Source organism: Ornithodoros turicata, chromosome 2 (assembly GCF_037126465.1).
Source record: "Ornithodoros turicata isolate Travis chromosome 2, ASM3712646v1, whole genome shotgun sequence".
Lineage (NCBI taxonomy): Eukaryota > Metazoa > Arthropoda > Arachnida > Ixodida > Argasidae > Ornithodoros > Ornithodoros turicata.
Window position 1 is genome coordinate 147,435,594 of NC_088202.1, and position 15,247 is coordinate 147,450,840.

The 15,247-nt window shown below is 47.1% G+C and overlaps 1 protein-coding gene across 1 annotated transcript; it reads right to left on the reverse strand.

Moving 5' to 3' along the window:
* Positions 1–3,113: 3,113 nt before the first annotated feature.
* Positions 3,114–4,505, reverse strand: LOC135384239 (charged multivesicular body protein 7-like). Its single transcript, XM_064613450.1, has one exon. It carries the CDS (start codon positions 4,356–4,358, stop codon positions 3,132–3,134), a length of 1,227 nt encoding a protein of 408 aa, XP_064469520.1. The 5' UTR covers positions 4,359–4,505; the 3' UTR covers positions 3,114–3,131.
* Between the last annotated feature and the right edge of the window lie 10,742 nt (positions 4,506–15,247).

The window sequence follows — 15,247 nt, forward strand, 5'->3', positions numbered from 1 at the left end:
ACAGCTGCACATGACGCATGTGCAAGTTAGTTGTGCTTAACCTACGCAAAGATTGCACCTGTTAATACACTGCACCCAGCATCCATAATAATGATGCAGTTACATTTTCAGTTTTGTGAATTTGCATTTTCGTCCCGACATTTATGTTAACTGTCGAAGCGTTGATGTGCTGTGTTTGTGGTTTAGAATTTCTGAAAAAGATTGGAGTATGTTGGATGAGGGAAACTTTTAGCGTTTGTAACGGTTGTTACCTCACAAAGTGCTTCATTGACAAGGACAGTCACATCCATTCCAGTCACGTTTTGAAAACCATATTGTCATTTTGTATTAAAAAAAGGGTGTACTCTTAAAAAGAGGGTGTACTTCAACTCCTTTTTCTTGCCACGTATATATATATATATATTACTCCCTTTTGGAGAGTACAATTACTCTAAAAAAGGAGTCTCCTCACTCTCTCAAGGGAGTAGCATCACTCCCTGCCGGAAAGTAATATTACTCTCCGGGAGGGGGTTACAGCGTAAGCCCCTGCCGGAGGAAAGGAGTTAAAGTACATCCTTTTTTTAAGAGTGTATACACTCTTAAAAGGGGTGTACTTTAACTCCTTTCCTTGCTACAAATATAACTCCCTTTTGGAGAGTACAATTACTCTAAAAAAGGAGTCCCCTCAATCCCTCAAGGGAGTAGCTTAACTCCCTTTCTCCCTGCCGGAGACTAATATTACTCTCCAGTAGGGGTTAGAGCGTAACCCCACTCCCTAAAGGGAGTAAGGAGAATCCTTTTTTAGAGTAATTGTACTCTCTAAAAGGGAGTTATATACACTCTTAAAAATGTGTACTTTAATTTTTCTTGCCACATATATCACTCCCTTTCGGAGAGTACAATTACTCTAAAAATGGAGTCTCCTCACTCCCTTTAATGGGGTTACGCTCCAACTCCCTACCGGAGAGTGATATTACTCTCCGATAGGAAGTAGAGGTGTAATGTTACTCCTAGAGGGAGGGAGGGTGTTTTAAGAGCGTATATAACTCCCTTTTAGAGAGTACAATTACTCTAAAAGAGGAGTCTCCTTACTCCCTTGAGGGAGTGGGGTTACGCTCTAACCCCTACTGGAGAGTAATATTACTCTCCGGCAGGGAGAATGGGAGTTAAGCTACTCCCTTGAGGGAATGAGGGGACTCCTTTTTTTAGAGTAATTGTACTCTCCAAAAGGGAGTTATATTTGGGGCAAGGAAAGGAGTTAAAGTAACCCTTTTTAAGAGCGTACACTCTTAAAAAAGGATGTACTTTTAACTCCTTTCCTCCGGTAGGGGCTTACGCTGTGACCCTCTACCGGAGAGTAATATTACTTTCCGGCAGCGAGTAATGCTACTCCCTTGAGAGAATGAGGAGACTCCCTTTTTTAGAGTAATTGTACTCTCCAAAAGGGAGTAATATATATATATGTGGCAAGAAAAAGGACTTAAAGTACACCCCTTTTTTTTAAGAGTGTACGTACTGTTGACTCAACTCACTGCGAAGACCTACCAGCAAATAAGGACGCTTCTTCTATTGCAGACGACATACTGCTGCGCCTGGCTCCCGTGAGGTGGTTCCCCTGCAGGTTCTGCGAGTACAGCTCAAAGTACAAGGTGAACACGATGCGACACGAACGAAAGCACACGGGCGAGCGGCCCTACGTGTGCGCCTTCTGCCCCATGCGCTTCATGCGCAAGCACCACCTCGACCGGCACCTGCAGCAGCACCCCGAAAGCGGGGCGAGGAAGGCGAAGGCTAAGAAGACTTCGACTCCGCAGGGCGCTGCCGTCGTGCTGGAAGAGTTGATCCACATTGAACAGTCGCTATGAAAAATGTTTGAAAGTTTTAAAATGCGGTATCTGGCCGGACGTGCCGAGGGGTTCGGGTTTTTTAAAAACTGTAGTGGGCGAAAGGTCCGAGCTCGGATATTCGATTTCGGAATAAAGGCGGGAGAAGAGCTACGTTAATAATAGCAGCATTTATTTAGTCCTAGAACACACTTTCTTTTTCGTGACACAAGATTTTTGGGACGTTCTACCAAAGGTGGGTTAGAGGTGTGCACTGGTCCGCTTATTTATTTGGTCCGCGGCTTATTTATTTGCTCCGTACCAGCGGCACCCTTGCGTATGGCGGTGGGGACTATACTGGGTGTTTCATGAAATTCAAAAACAGGTAGCGCTATCGAAAAGCTTTCATTTCAGCGATCGTACCTGGTACATCGACCAGGAACTGAGCATTGAGCAGCTCATTTACGTACGCTCGTTAGCTAAATGAGACTTCCAACTTTTAAATATTACTTTGGAACGTCCGTTTTCGGAAACCTTCGGTGAGAAATATTCCAGAAAAGGACCCGCGTCGGCACCACGGACATTCTCGGGATTTTTTCCGTTGGGGGAGGGGAGGTGGACGTGCAACCCCCTCACCCCTTTCCCTGGATGCATTGGGGAGTTTTCCGGACGTTCATAATATCGTGACATCCGAGAAAAATTTGGATTACCTACGAATAGCAGTGCACAATTTTTTGCAAGTTACCTTGAAGCTACAGGCCCCCCCTGCTGCTGAAAATTGAAATGCGAACCGTATTGTATTTAATTTTATTAAATTACAGTTAGTCAATACTTGGAGATATAGATACGTTATCAACATTATCACACAACACACTTCTTGCATGTGGGATGAATACTTTCACACTGTTCCACACTTCACACACGTTAAGTCCTTTTTTTTTTTCTTTCTTCTTTACTCCTTGTATTTCCAACAGAGGCACTTTCAAAGACGGAATTAGTTGTCGTGTATGTCTGGCAGGGCTTTGTCAGGGATTGGCACTTGGTCTCAAGGCGATATCGGTCTAAATGATTCCCGCAGTTGGCCTCTCAAGGCAGGCAACGTCATGGTTAATGCAAGTTCAGGAAAATTACCGAGTTCGAGAGTTTCGGCAGCAACGAAATCGCAATTTAAACTAAATACTTCTTAATTTAATAAATATTTAAACTAAATCATCTTATGGACCTGATATGAGATGTTATTTCCGCAATAACTTTATCTCCCTAGCATGAATTTTATAACAGCTTTCTTTGTTAAAAAAGGTAGCGAAAAACTCCATGACGACAGAACATCTATTTTTCATACAAAGGCACCTTCTCAGTGGCACCAGTTTTCTTGGGAGTGGCCGGATTCTCTGTCGGCACGTCCGGAAAGACAACGTCCGGTTCCGGTGCCGGTTCCTCCAGCTCGGACAGTTCGAGGATGCGATTCAGCTCCTGTTCCAGTTCATCCAGTTCCGGATCGGTGCTAACCAAAACGCTGCTAACCACACGGCTAAGCTCGTTCTGGTCTTCGAGGGTGTCCTGGATGTCCGTCACGATGTCGTCGATGGTGTTTATGTCGACGCCGGCGTGAGCCGTCTTCAGCGCGGCGGCTGCCGTCCTGTAGCCGTCGTAGATCAGCTGAATGTCCTTCTTGTCGCCGAGATTCATTTCCAGCGAATGAATGTTGTCCAACATGGCAAACTGTTTCTCCAGGACAGCCTGAACGCGACGGCGTTTCTTAAGCGCGTACAGCGCCTTGTTCTGCAAGCCTTGTGCCTTGGCCTGCACTGCCTCCTGCGTGCATTTCTCAACTTGTTCTTGTAACTGGTCTACTTTTCTGTTGAGGTCTACTTTTACCTTCTGCAACTTGAGCAGCGCCCTCTCGTGTTCACTCAGGACAACGTCTTTGTTCAGAAAAGACACCACTTTTTTCTCGTCTTGAACGTACACTTTGAGAAACTTTGCCTTTTCCAATCCCCTGAGGACGTAAGCGAAGGATTTTTCGTCTCTACAAATATCCTGACAGACTCGCCATACCTGCGAATACAGGACGACGTCTTCCGCGAATTTTTCTTGTTCGCACTTGGCTAGTACCTGTTTCTGAAGCGACTTGAGTACGTCGACGTTGACGAGCTCTTCGGATAGCGCCGTTAGAGGTTCGCCTCCGGCGCTCCAACCCCACATCCATACCAAGGGTTTCTTGACGAGGACGTCAAATCCCCATTGAACCCAACTGTCCTTGGAGAAGTGCTCCTGCGCGGAGACCAAGTCCCCAGATCTCTTCATGTAAGCCAGCACCGTCTGCAAGCACGCTGGTTGTGCACGTTTTCGTTCGAAGGCCGTGGCGAGATCGAATGCCGAAAAGACGGGGGCCTTTGTTTCTTTGCTCCACTGAAGGATCAAAGCCACCCAAAAATCCATTTTGTCCTGCCAGCCCTCGGGGTTAGCATCTTTGCAACGGAATTCGTTGAAGAGGGCACCCATACGCACGTCATCTTTCCAACAGACGGGAAACTTGAAGCCTCCGGTGTCCATGTTTGGGTGTCACTCAACGGTAACTGCGGTTCATCATCCAAACGTACCACAAAATTCAGCACACTGTTGTTCTGTTCCTCTATTCTCCCTATTCACGGCTGTCTCGGCTAAAAACTGGCTGGTGATTATGGCTATGGCTTTGACTCCGCCACTTGTGAAGCAGAAGGCGGGACCCGGCGTGATATAAAAATGTACGTCTCACCTCTATTGAAAACCGTTGTCCATGCAAGCACCTTTTTCAGCTGTGGCTTTTTTTTTTTTTCATTCGTCTTTGCGGTAGATTGTACGTCTCGGTCTGCTGTCTGCACTCTCTGTATTGTACTTCTTGTGCTTAGTATCAGATGGCGCTAGTGGGGCTAGTATCCAGGCGCTTCCCCAGCAAAGCGCAAGATCCAACGGAAACGAAAAAGTATGCAAAAAAGCGGTACATAACAGGTACGCTAGGTACGGCGTCTTTGATGGCGGTAGGTATGGATGAAAGAGGCGAAGGCAAGAAAGCAAATTGGAACTCCGTGAACTTTGTCCAAAGTGCGCAAGGAAGTATTTGAGAAGACCTGGCGGTGACCCTAATGCGCTTCGTTCAACTCTGCAACCTGTGCAAAGTGCTACACCAACTTTGTGTTGTGGTGTGTGTGGTTTTTTCAAAGTGCACTGACCCAGCTGTTGGCGTTTTTCCACCCTTCAAAGCGAACGGTAAGAAAGTTTGTTCTGCGAGGAAACCACGCGTATTCTGCGTTGAAATTCCGACGCTTTTTGGCAGTGAAAGATTTTCCCAAGTTTGGAGTTGCGCGATTTTTCGCACACACCTGTCCCAACGGTGGAACAACGACGGCTTTTTGTTGCTGCTTCGTTGACCTACTCAGGTGGGTCAGGATGGGTTCTCGCATCTGTTTCCGAGGCTGTCTTGGCGGTCTTTCATTTGGTTTCCGTCGGTTGGGCGCTGGACGATATGATCCGGATTTTAAGACTGGTCGTCTGCGATCTTCTGCGGCCTTGAAATGATGGTGGCCAAGGGGTTCTATTGCAGTGCCGAAACGAACAGTTTTGCGAATCAGACAGATATATTTTCTTGTTGTATGCGGCGAGAGTGAATAATGGCCCCATCCCCGAAATGTTCGATTTTGAGCACGATCTGCCCCAGTAGCGTAGCCAGAAAAAAATATTTCGGGAGGGCTCTCCGGGAATTTCACGTATGGGGAGAGTATTTGCCGTTGTTTACCCTCTCCCAAATGCACTACCAAATGTATCGGGGGAGGTTGCTAGAACTCCCGAACCCCCCCACCCTGCCTTTGGCTACGCCACTGCAGTTCCCCGTGGAAATGTCAAACTGTTCGTTCCACAAGAAGCCCTTAAAATGCATAAAATGTAAGAAAAAAAAAAGAAAAGAAAAAAAAAAAACACTGACGAGAAAGGTGCTTCAACGAACGGATATCAGTCGCAAGCCGCCCATGTTTCAAATCATCTGCGGCTCTATGGTCTGCGTGTTTTCGCGGAAGCAAACAATATTGCACGACTCAATGCATTATGAGCATATTGAGTTCACCGCACGACCTACTAGATTATAGCGACGATGTCATACGGACCCCTTCCCGGCGCCGCATTTGGAGGCTAGCGGTGGCGCTACTCATCGGCCAGGTTATTGCTTCCTCAATTTCTACAGTACTCTGTACTTTAGCTTACTTTAGTGTTTTTGTACAAGCGGTGAATGTCCCACAAGAGATGCTTCCTTCTAAAGTTGATTATCATCATCATTCTACGCGTTTTCATAGGAACTGTTGCTGTCGTCTGCTACGATAATCGTGCCTCCGCTTCTGCGCGTTCAAAATTCAAATTTCTATCGTCCAATCGTGATGCAAATCTCGCGGGCCGATGAGTAGCGCCCCCAGCGGATCGTGCGGACGGGCTCCTCATTGGGTTTGCCGATTATGACATGGTCGCTATAATCTAGTAGGTCGTGGTTCACCGCGTCACCGAAGCAGACGGCACCAGGACATTATGTGACCACGAGACAAAGCGCCATAAATGAGAAGAGACGAATTTGACGACCTAAAGGGCCGTGGAAAGACTCGAGAACAAAATATGTCGGGATAACTAGAAATTAGGATTACTATCCCTGGGACATACATTCGCACAAAAACTGGGAGTGTAGCGCGTAATCCTTGAGCGCAAGAGAGCTGTCAATCTTGCAGGTCAGAGACAAACTGCTCCCCTCGGCTGCCAGTCCGCCAGCGTCATGTGACTTCCTTTTTTCTTTCTTTCTTTTTGCAGTCGCTTTTTGCGCCGCCCCTCGCGCGTCTCGACTGGTCGCTCTCGCTAGCAGACGTGTCTCGGTGACCAATGAAAAACGCTCTGCCACCTGACGTCACGGGACGCGAGGAGCCGCTGGGCGAGGTCGTTTTCTCAGTAAATTCGCACTTCCCAAATATTCGGTGTGACGGTTCCGGAAGGTAGTATGTTGATATGACGCAGAAAAAAGATATATGATCAAAGTGCCTTCCATACTCCTTTAAACTAAAGGAGAAACTCCTGCAAACTTTATTTCCGGACAGCTTGCATAGTACAGCCTATGTAAATTGTTGACGTTGTGTGGAGAATAAATTAAAAATTAATCTCTATCAGAATTTTTATCTGCTTTAAAATTCGATAAACTTACTCCTTACCAGTGATGGCCAGTAGTTAAACTACCTGATTGTAGTCAAAAAGTAGTTATCAACTACTTGCAGAAATGTAGTGACAACTACTCGTTAAACTACTATTTCGAGTAGTTAAGGACGGTAGTTAGGTTACTGCAGACGCCAACTATACTTCCGATTTAGCCGCAAGCTTTACGGCACAATTGTGCTTCCGACTTTTACCTCGAGATACTTGTTTGATGAGAACGGAGGTGCAGAGCAATTGTGCCGTGCATGTGTACTAAATCTCCACTTTTATCGCTGCTTGCGATTGATATTTATGTGTCCAAGAACACTATAGAATGGGTTTGGTGTTGGTGGACAACTTTAAGTAGTTATAGATGTAGTTAAAATAGATTGCAGTAGTTAAAGAAGTAGTTTTAACTACCTTCCCTGAAAAGTATTTGGCCTACTAGTTAAACTACTCCATCGGCGAAGTAGTTAGTAGTTATAATTAAACTACTGTAGGAGTAGTTAGTGTAGTAGTTAGTACACTCTTAGAAATGAACTTCACCACATAGCACGCTCCTAACCAACCATCATCCCGAATGACAATGTTTTCGCCCCTGATTTGTTGAAAATGGGAGGAGGAGCCTATTTTGTGCCGTGCATAATGGACACAAAATAGGCTCCTCCTCCCGTTTTCAACAAATCTAGAGCGAGAACGTTGTCATTCGGGGTGATGGTTGGCTAGGAGCGTGCTATGTGGTGAAGTTCATTTTTAAGAGTGTAGTAGTGGTACTTATAATCCTAGTACTTACAAAGACTTCCTCGAGGACAAATAACGTTGACCCAATATTTTCGGGACAAAACATATATTTTCAAATAACGTTAAAAATATAACGAGATGGGGTCAAGCATTGCGCTTCGCCCCCAACCTCACATCCAAACACAACATCAAAAGCACGATTCGAAGAAGAAGGGGCGCGTACGCCTTTTTATGTCAATTTGGGATATATAATAATTGCCACAAATAGGCGTACGCCTCCCTCTCTCCTCGAATCAGAAGCGATAACCTTATCATTCGTAGCAATGGTTGGCGCACAGCGTGCTCTGCAGTGACGTTCTGTTTTTTAGAGTGTAATGTGAGGGAAACTGTGAGAAAAAAAAACGAAAGAAGAACAAGTGAGGTGAGATTAGGAACTTTTTTCAGTGAAGAGGTTGAGGTGAGGTGAGTAGAATTCTTAGAAGGAAGAAACCTGAGGTGAGCTATAGAAGAGAAACCTCTGCGGGCAAAAATTGAGGCAAGGACAAAGATGGTGAGGGCATTTGCCGATCTCTGGTAACGAACTGCCGAGTAACCCAGTGTAAGGACCTAACAGTACAGTCGGGGGCAGAATTCATTCATGTAGGCCATGTACTTCCCGTGCTCCTGATGCGGGCGTTTCGGTCTCGCCTCATATTTCAAAGCATTTTTTTTTTCTTAAATAGAATGGCTTTCAAGGAGTATTGCCCCTAGACTCTTAAAAATGAACTTCACCACATAGCACGCTCCTAGCCAACCACCATCCCGAATGACAACGTTCTCGCCCCTGATTTGTTGAAAACTGGAGGAGGAGCCTATTTTGTGCTGTGCATAATGGGCACAAAATAGGCTCCTCCTGCCGTTTCCAACAAATCTAGTGCGAGAACGTTGTCATTCGGGGTGATGGTTGGCTAGGAGCGTGCTATGTGGTGAAGCTCATTTTTAAGAGTGTATACTCTGTCTGACTTTCCAATGAAAGCCCCTAATTATTGAATTTAGGTAAATTAGTGACGCACACCTAAAAACGGTATACATGTTGCTCTCATTGTCTTTTTATATAAAATCTGCAGCGAGAAAAAAAAACTTGTATTATACCCAGGCTATCACGTGGATGGGCAGTCTTCAATGATGATTGAAACCAATGGCCATTGAACCAGAGCCCTGCATTGAACACGCGCCACCATGCGTGTAACTCGAGAACCTGTCAGGGAATCCAATGCGCTTTGAGAAGTTATCAGGTTTGGTGGGGGCTACGCGCTTGTTCAGTGGCCATTGGTTTCAATTATCACTGAAGACTGCCCATACGTGTGACAGCCTGAGTATAATCAGGGATCGGAACCGGAACTGAACCCGAACCGAACCCGAAATTTTTTTTGCTTGTCCTGAACCGAACCGGAACTAAACCGAAAAAATTCATATGGTTACCGGTTCGGGAATCGGTTCAGAGGTGAAGTAATTGTACTACTGACCGATTTTTTTTTACCCATCTGAAACGGCTATCTCACACCTTTCTCAACCGTGTACAGGGAGCGTCAGCTCGCTATCATGTAGCAAAATTACTGCCCATGAATCGGTTAAACCGGGACCGAAACAAGTAACGGTTCCAATCCCTGTAAATGTCCCGACCGCTGACCGATTTTTTTTGTCTGTGTATGTGCAGGGGGGGCGGGGGGTTCTCCCTGAGCCGAACCCGAACCGAACCGGTATGGCCGAACCCGAACCGGACCGAAAAAAATACCGGTTCCGATCCCTGAGTATAATACGACGCATACACACAGTGCTTACATTAACCTCAGTTGCTTTTGAAATACATGAGGACAAGCCGAATTCGATGAACTAATGCGACACCTTGACGAGAGGTATCCCGTCGAGGCTTGGGGAAAACGAGCGCTGGATCAATTCTGCTCAGCATTGCTGGGGGGAGAATGTCAAGTGGTTCATTGACGGGAAGCCAGGGGGGTCACGAGGCGTCCAAGGAACGACGATCTCCTCTCAGCAGCGCAGTACGCGTCCGTCTCAGAGACGAGAGAGCTGCTTCTGTGGCGCTCCCGAAGCATTGCAATACCCCCCCCCCAAAAAAAAAGGTAAGAAAGGAATCCTACCCCACTCCCAAATTGAAAATCCTGGAAATATCCCTGTTGGTGTGGCTCTCAGCATGTGGACCTGTTAGCTATTGCCCCCTTATTTGGGAAAAAACAATTAGAGGTCGCTCCACTGGCAATAGAGGAGAGAGGGAACTGAGGAGCTGCGCAGACATGCGGACCAACCTGCGTAGCGTGTACGTCGGCAAGATACTTTCCTCTAGTGACTTTCAGCTGACTAGGAAATGCCGGTCAGCGCCAAAGCGGAAGATAAACGGGGTCACGTGACCTCGGTGATGCTGCCTACGACGTGGGGCCAAGACAAGATGGCGAGTTTGCGACAAGCGACCGCTTGGGCACTGTTACAAGGACTGCTCGTCGAACGTCAAACGCCGGCATCATGGGCTGATGCACGATGTGCCCGTTGTTATCAGCATAAAAATACACCGCACCCAAATCTGGGTCGAGGTATTATATACTTACCTGAAAACATTGTGCTCCGAAGTTTGCTCAGAGCGGATTATAGAGTGCTACGAATCCAATCCAAGTTCAATTCGAGCGGCAGTCGCCTTAGCCGGAAGCCTTCGTCTTAGCCACTTGCTCTCTTAAATCGTTTTGTTCACTCATTCACTCAGGGATTCTTGTGTGCCTGATCCACATTTCCTGCCGGAATAAAATAAAATAAAATATATAAATTCAAATTTTAGAAACTTTTATAGTGAAAAAACGTTGGAAAACTTTTAGCGGACAACTCTGGGTCACAATATGACGGTGGTTCGCGACAGGCTTGGGTCGTTTCTGCGCACGACACTCTTGCCGCCAGTGTCAGGTGGATGAGAGCTTCGCGTAACAACAGTGACCTGATTGAAGTTCTCTCATGAGAAAACCGTGCACTTGCCCAACGTAAAACTGGGGGGTCCCCGAAATCCACCATTAAGAATAAACGTTTAAGAATAGAACATTCAAGAATAACCCGCTCAAAAAATACACGGTTAAAAATATATCTCTAAAATGAACCGCTTACTATACCCGCATAGAGATCACCGTTTAATAATCCACCATTAAAAATAAACTGTTTCAAAATCCCCTCACCATCTAGCACTGAGGCGAATTGATTGCAGTTTGCGCCGGGTTAGGTCAGGTTATGTTACGTTAGTTTAGTTTGGTTTCGGTTAGTTTGGGATAGTTTAGGCTTGTTTGGTCCTGTGAGTTTGGGATAGTTTAGGCTTGTTTGGTCCTGTGAGTTTAGTTTAAGTCCCGTGTTTTGCAGTTCACGTTGATTTGGGCCATACCACATGACTCTAGCAACTGTAGTAAAACTTGGGTTGCGCGTTCGTTGCCATCTCTCTTGTCAAACAAAAAAACGAAAGAAGAAAGTCCTGTTCAATGTGTTGACCGCCGTTTCAGATGGCCGCCTGCACCGAGTCTTCCTCGTGCACCAAGAGAGCGAGTCTTAACGTCGAAGTCCTAAAACAAAACCTGGAGGACGTCCTCAAGAGAAAAGACGCCACGCCACCCTGGAAGAGGAGCACTTTCCCCAGGACAAAGGTTACAAACAGGTATTTTGTCCTTATCTATCCACGCTATGTAATATTTTGTAGTACACTCTAAACACAGAACTTCACCGCATAGCACGCTGTGCGAATGATAGGGTTATCACTTCTGATTCGACGAGAGAGGTGTGCGTACGCCTTTTTGTGGTCATTTGGATATATGAAAATTGCCACAAAAGGGCGTACGCCCCCCTCTCTCTTCGAATCAGAAGCGATAACCCTATCATTCTTGGCAATGGTTGGAGCACAGCATGCTATGCGGTGAAGTTCTGTTTTTAGAGTGTATACCGTTCCAGTACAATCTGTGGAGACGGGACCAAAGTGATCTTATATTGGGAGGACAACTATCCAAATTAAAGGTGGAATATTTAAAGTGCGACGCCGCAACAAAATCACCACAAAGATTAATTGTGACGTAGCAGTAACCCTTGGGGTATCGGGAACATACGTACGAAATATCGCGTTCCCAAAGTGCGCAGATTTTATTCGAACGAATTATTACGAAGTGAGCGCTTCGCCTCTGTGAAGCAAGAGGGCGCTGAAAGCAACACTGCCGACGTCATCCTGCATGGAAGAAATGCAAGCTTCGTAGCAGACGACGATGCTGGGTGACGTCACAGTGTCTTCCTCCGGGCGAACCGCTGTGCGCTTTGCATTTTGGTTTCGGTTTGGTGTCGTCATCATTTACGAATTAATTACTCGCACAAAATGAATGCGAATGTTGTATTCGTTCGGTATCGAGGGAGCGGTCTGTGTTCGGTATGATGCTCACCTAATTTTTTTTTCGAATCCTCGCGAAGTCTCCCTTTAATGAGAAGATGGGAGAACCGACATTGATTGTGGTGATGGGCGGATTGTGTGGCGGGAGCTAACCTGTGTCTATCGGTATAGTTGAAAGAATTGCTAAATAGCGAGCGAGCTGATGACTATAGAATATATGACGGTAAACCCAGAGACTAAGGACGACGACGGCAGACACACACAGACCAAGTCTCAAAATCCGCTCCTTAAAGGTGGTGTCTGGACAAAAAACGCAGTTGAACTGAAGATGCGAGCGGAATAGTGTGCGCCTGAAATACATGTAACCGGAATATTTGGTTTTGAAACAGTCGGAAACATTAGAAAATGAATTTAATCGGGTTTTGCAGCCGGCAGGGTGCTCCCGGCTGAATTCAGGGAACAGTGTGCGGACCGACGTCACTGGTGTCGGTTATGAAGGCAGGCTGTCCGTCACAGAATTGGGTCTTCGGACTCGTAAATCTGATGCCGAACAGTCGCTAGAAACATCTGCGTCCATGCTTTAGGTGCTATCGGATTGCAACCAGCCTGGAGACGCCGACAGCTGAATGATTGGGAATCTCGTCGGCAATGCTACCTACATCACCGGAAGAGGCGAAGCCGGGAAGGGTTGTTTCAACTGGAAGCTGGCAGTTGCTTTCGAATTCGATGTCTTAAGAAAAAAAACACGAACGAATTCCGCGAAACTTTTTTGGTGTTTTCTTTTTGTGAAAGGCATCTATAATTCCGCATTCCTCACGGACACACTGTCGCATCTGTTCCAGTCGATTTTGAGACTATACTGTCATTTTATTCGTCCTGAACAACTGACCACGGTATCGAAAACTCCACGCGAAAGAGTGGCGTAGTTTGGCTACTACCCGATGGAATACATGACAAGAGCAGACGCCGGATATTGAGAGTGTGCCGGAATTCCCTCTCAGGAAAAACGAGAAAACGTCACTGACTCAGAACCAATGAGGGCACTTGAGAAAAGGAATGCCACGGTCTTTCTGAGCCTTCCAATACCTCTTGCATCCGTAATTGATTAGACGAAACATCGTTACTTCAACAGCGACGAAGGACAATGACTGTATTTACAACGCAATTGAAGGTGGGGTCACACAGTGTTAGAAATGAACTTTACCGCATAGCACGCTCCTAGGCAACCATCATATCGCATGATATCGTTATCTGCCTGAAAACGGGAGGTGTACGCCTTTTTGTGACACTTATGCTGTTAATAATTGCCACAAACACGCCTACGCCTCCCGTTTTCAACGAATCGGGGCAGATAACGGTATCATTCAAGATTATGGTTGGGTAGGAGCGTGCTATGCGGTGAAGTTCATTTTTAAGTGCAGAGCGCGCACTGCTCTGAAGTTCGCATTTTTTCTTCACTTCTTCCATTTTTTTTAACAATCTCTGTCATCCACTCGACGTGTTTCGTGCAGCCTCTGATGATCATTTGAGGCTTCGAACGACAAGCGCAGTACATTGTAGTCGAAGCTACCGCCGGCTGACGCAAGAAGCAGAGACAAGCTCTACCCAGAGTCACTAAATAGGTGGCAGAGTAGCGACACTGGGCCGCGCCGGCTAGCGAGCCCGCCATCTTGGGTCCGGCGCGGCTGCGTCGCCTGGCAACGGGACGCCAATCTCCTACTTCTCCGCCGGAGGACAGCGCGCAGTGGAGCCAGGTCGTAACCGAGGAAACCGGTTTGGGATGGAGAGGACTCAACATGGACGACCCGTTCTTGGAAAAAGAGAAACCACGTGACACGATCGGCCCAATCACGGACACCGAACGGCGGTTCCGGCGCGGAAAAAGAATGCGATACTCTGTATACCCCCATTTAGTGAATCTATAGTTCTACCCGTTGGACTACGGCTGGTGCAGTCGCACCACGTTTGGCTTCACACCGCCGAACTATAAACTGAACGACGCCTGCTGGCATCGCTCAGCGGTCTGCCGCGAGCCGTTCCGTCGGAGCGACATCACGCCGTCGGGGCTTCTGCGGCCCAGAGCCGTTTATAGAGAGAGTTTGGCCATTAGGAGGAGCCTAACTTAAAGCGCGTCATGCGACGTCACGGCTGAATGACCTCCCTCGTCGTGCTCCATTGTTATCCAGTCGTCAACCGGTCGCCGACGCCATATTGATGCTGATCGTTGTTTACAATCCAAGGAGAGAAGACATGTGCGTACTTCTTGCTTCGAAAGCCTTTCGTCCTTGAACTCTTTCAGTTCGGCAACGAAGCCCCCTTTATCACTGGGGCCGGTGGGCCATAAGCCGGTAATTCCTGTAGATTACATTCAACGCGACTACGAAGCTGCCGACCAGCTGGCGGACAGCATCAATATGGCGCGGACTAGATGACTGATAAGCGGATTCCGCTCGGATTCAGGCTTTTAGGGCGGCGCAACGACGACTCTGACGTCAAAATAAGCTCCTCCCATGAGGTGGCAAAAGATCGAAGGATGGCCAAACTCTCCCTATTAATGGCTCTGCTGCGGCCGCGGAAGCAGCGCCATCTTTAAAATTCGTTTATTTACTATCTAAGCACTTTCCGCGGATGAAAAAATTTTCCGGGTAGATTGTCGGTCGATGCTGAAACTAGTCACTAAATAGGGGGTAGAGATAAATCGCCTTCCTTTTCTGCGCCTGAGCCGCCGTTCGGTGCCCGCGATTGGGTCGATCGTGTCACATGGTTTCTCCTTCCAAGAACGCGCCGTCCATGTTGAGTCCTCTCCATCCAAATCCGGTTTCCTCGGTTGCGAGCTGGCTCGACTGCGCGCTATTCTCCGGCGGAGAAGGGGGAGATTGGCGTCCCGTTGCTAGGCGACGTAGCCGCGCCGGACACAAGATGGCGGTCTCGCTCGCCGGCGTGGCTCAGTGTCGCTACTCTGCTTCCTAGTGACTCTACACTCTTAAAAAAGGGTGTACTTTAACTCCTTTTTTTGCAACATATATAACTCCCTTTTGGAGAGTACAATATCTCTCAACAAAGGAGTCTCCCCCCTCCCTCGAGGGAGTAACATTACTCCCCTTATTCCCTACCGGAG

Coding starts and splice junctions, on each gene's coding strand:
- LOC135384239 (XM_064613450.1), bottom strand. CDS start 4,358: ATGGACACCGGAGGCTTCAAGTTTCCCGTCTGTTGGAAAGATGACGTG.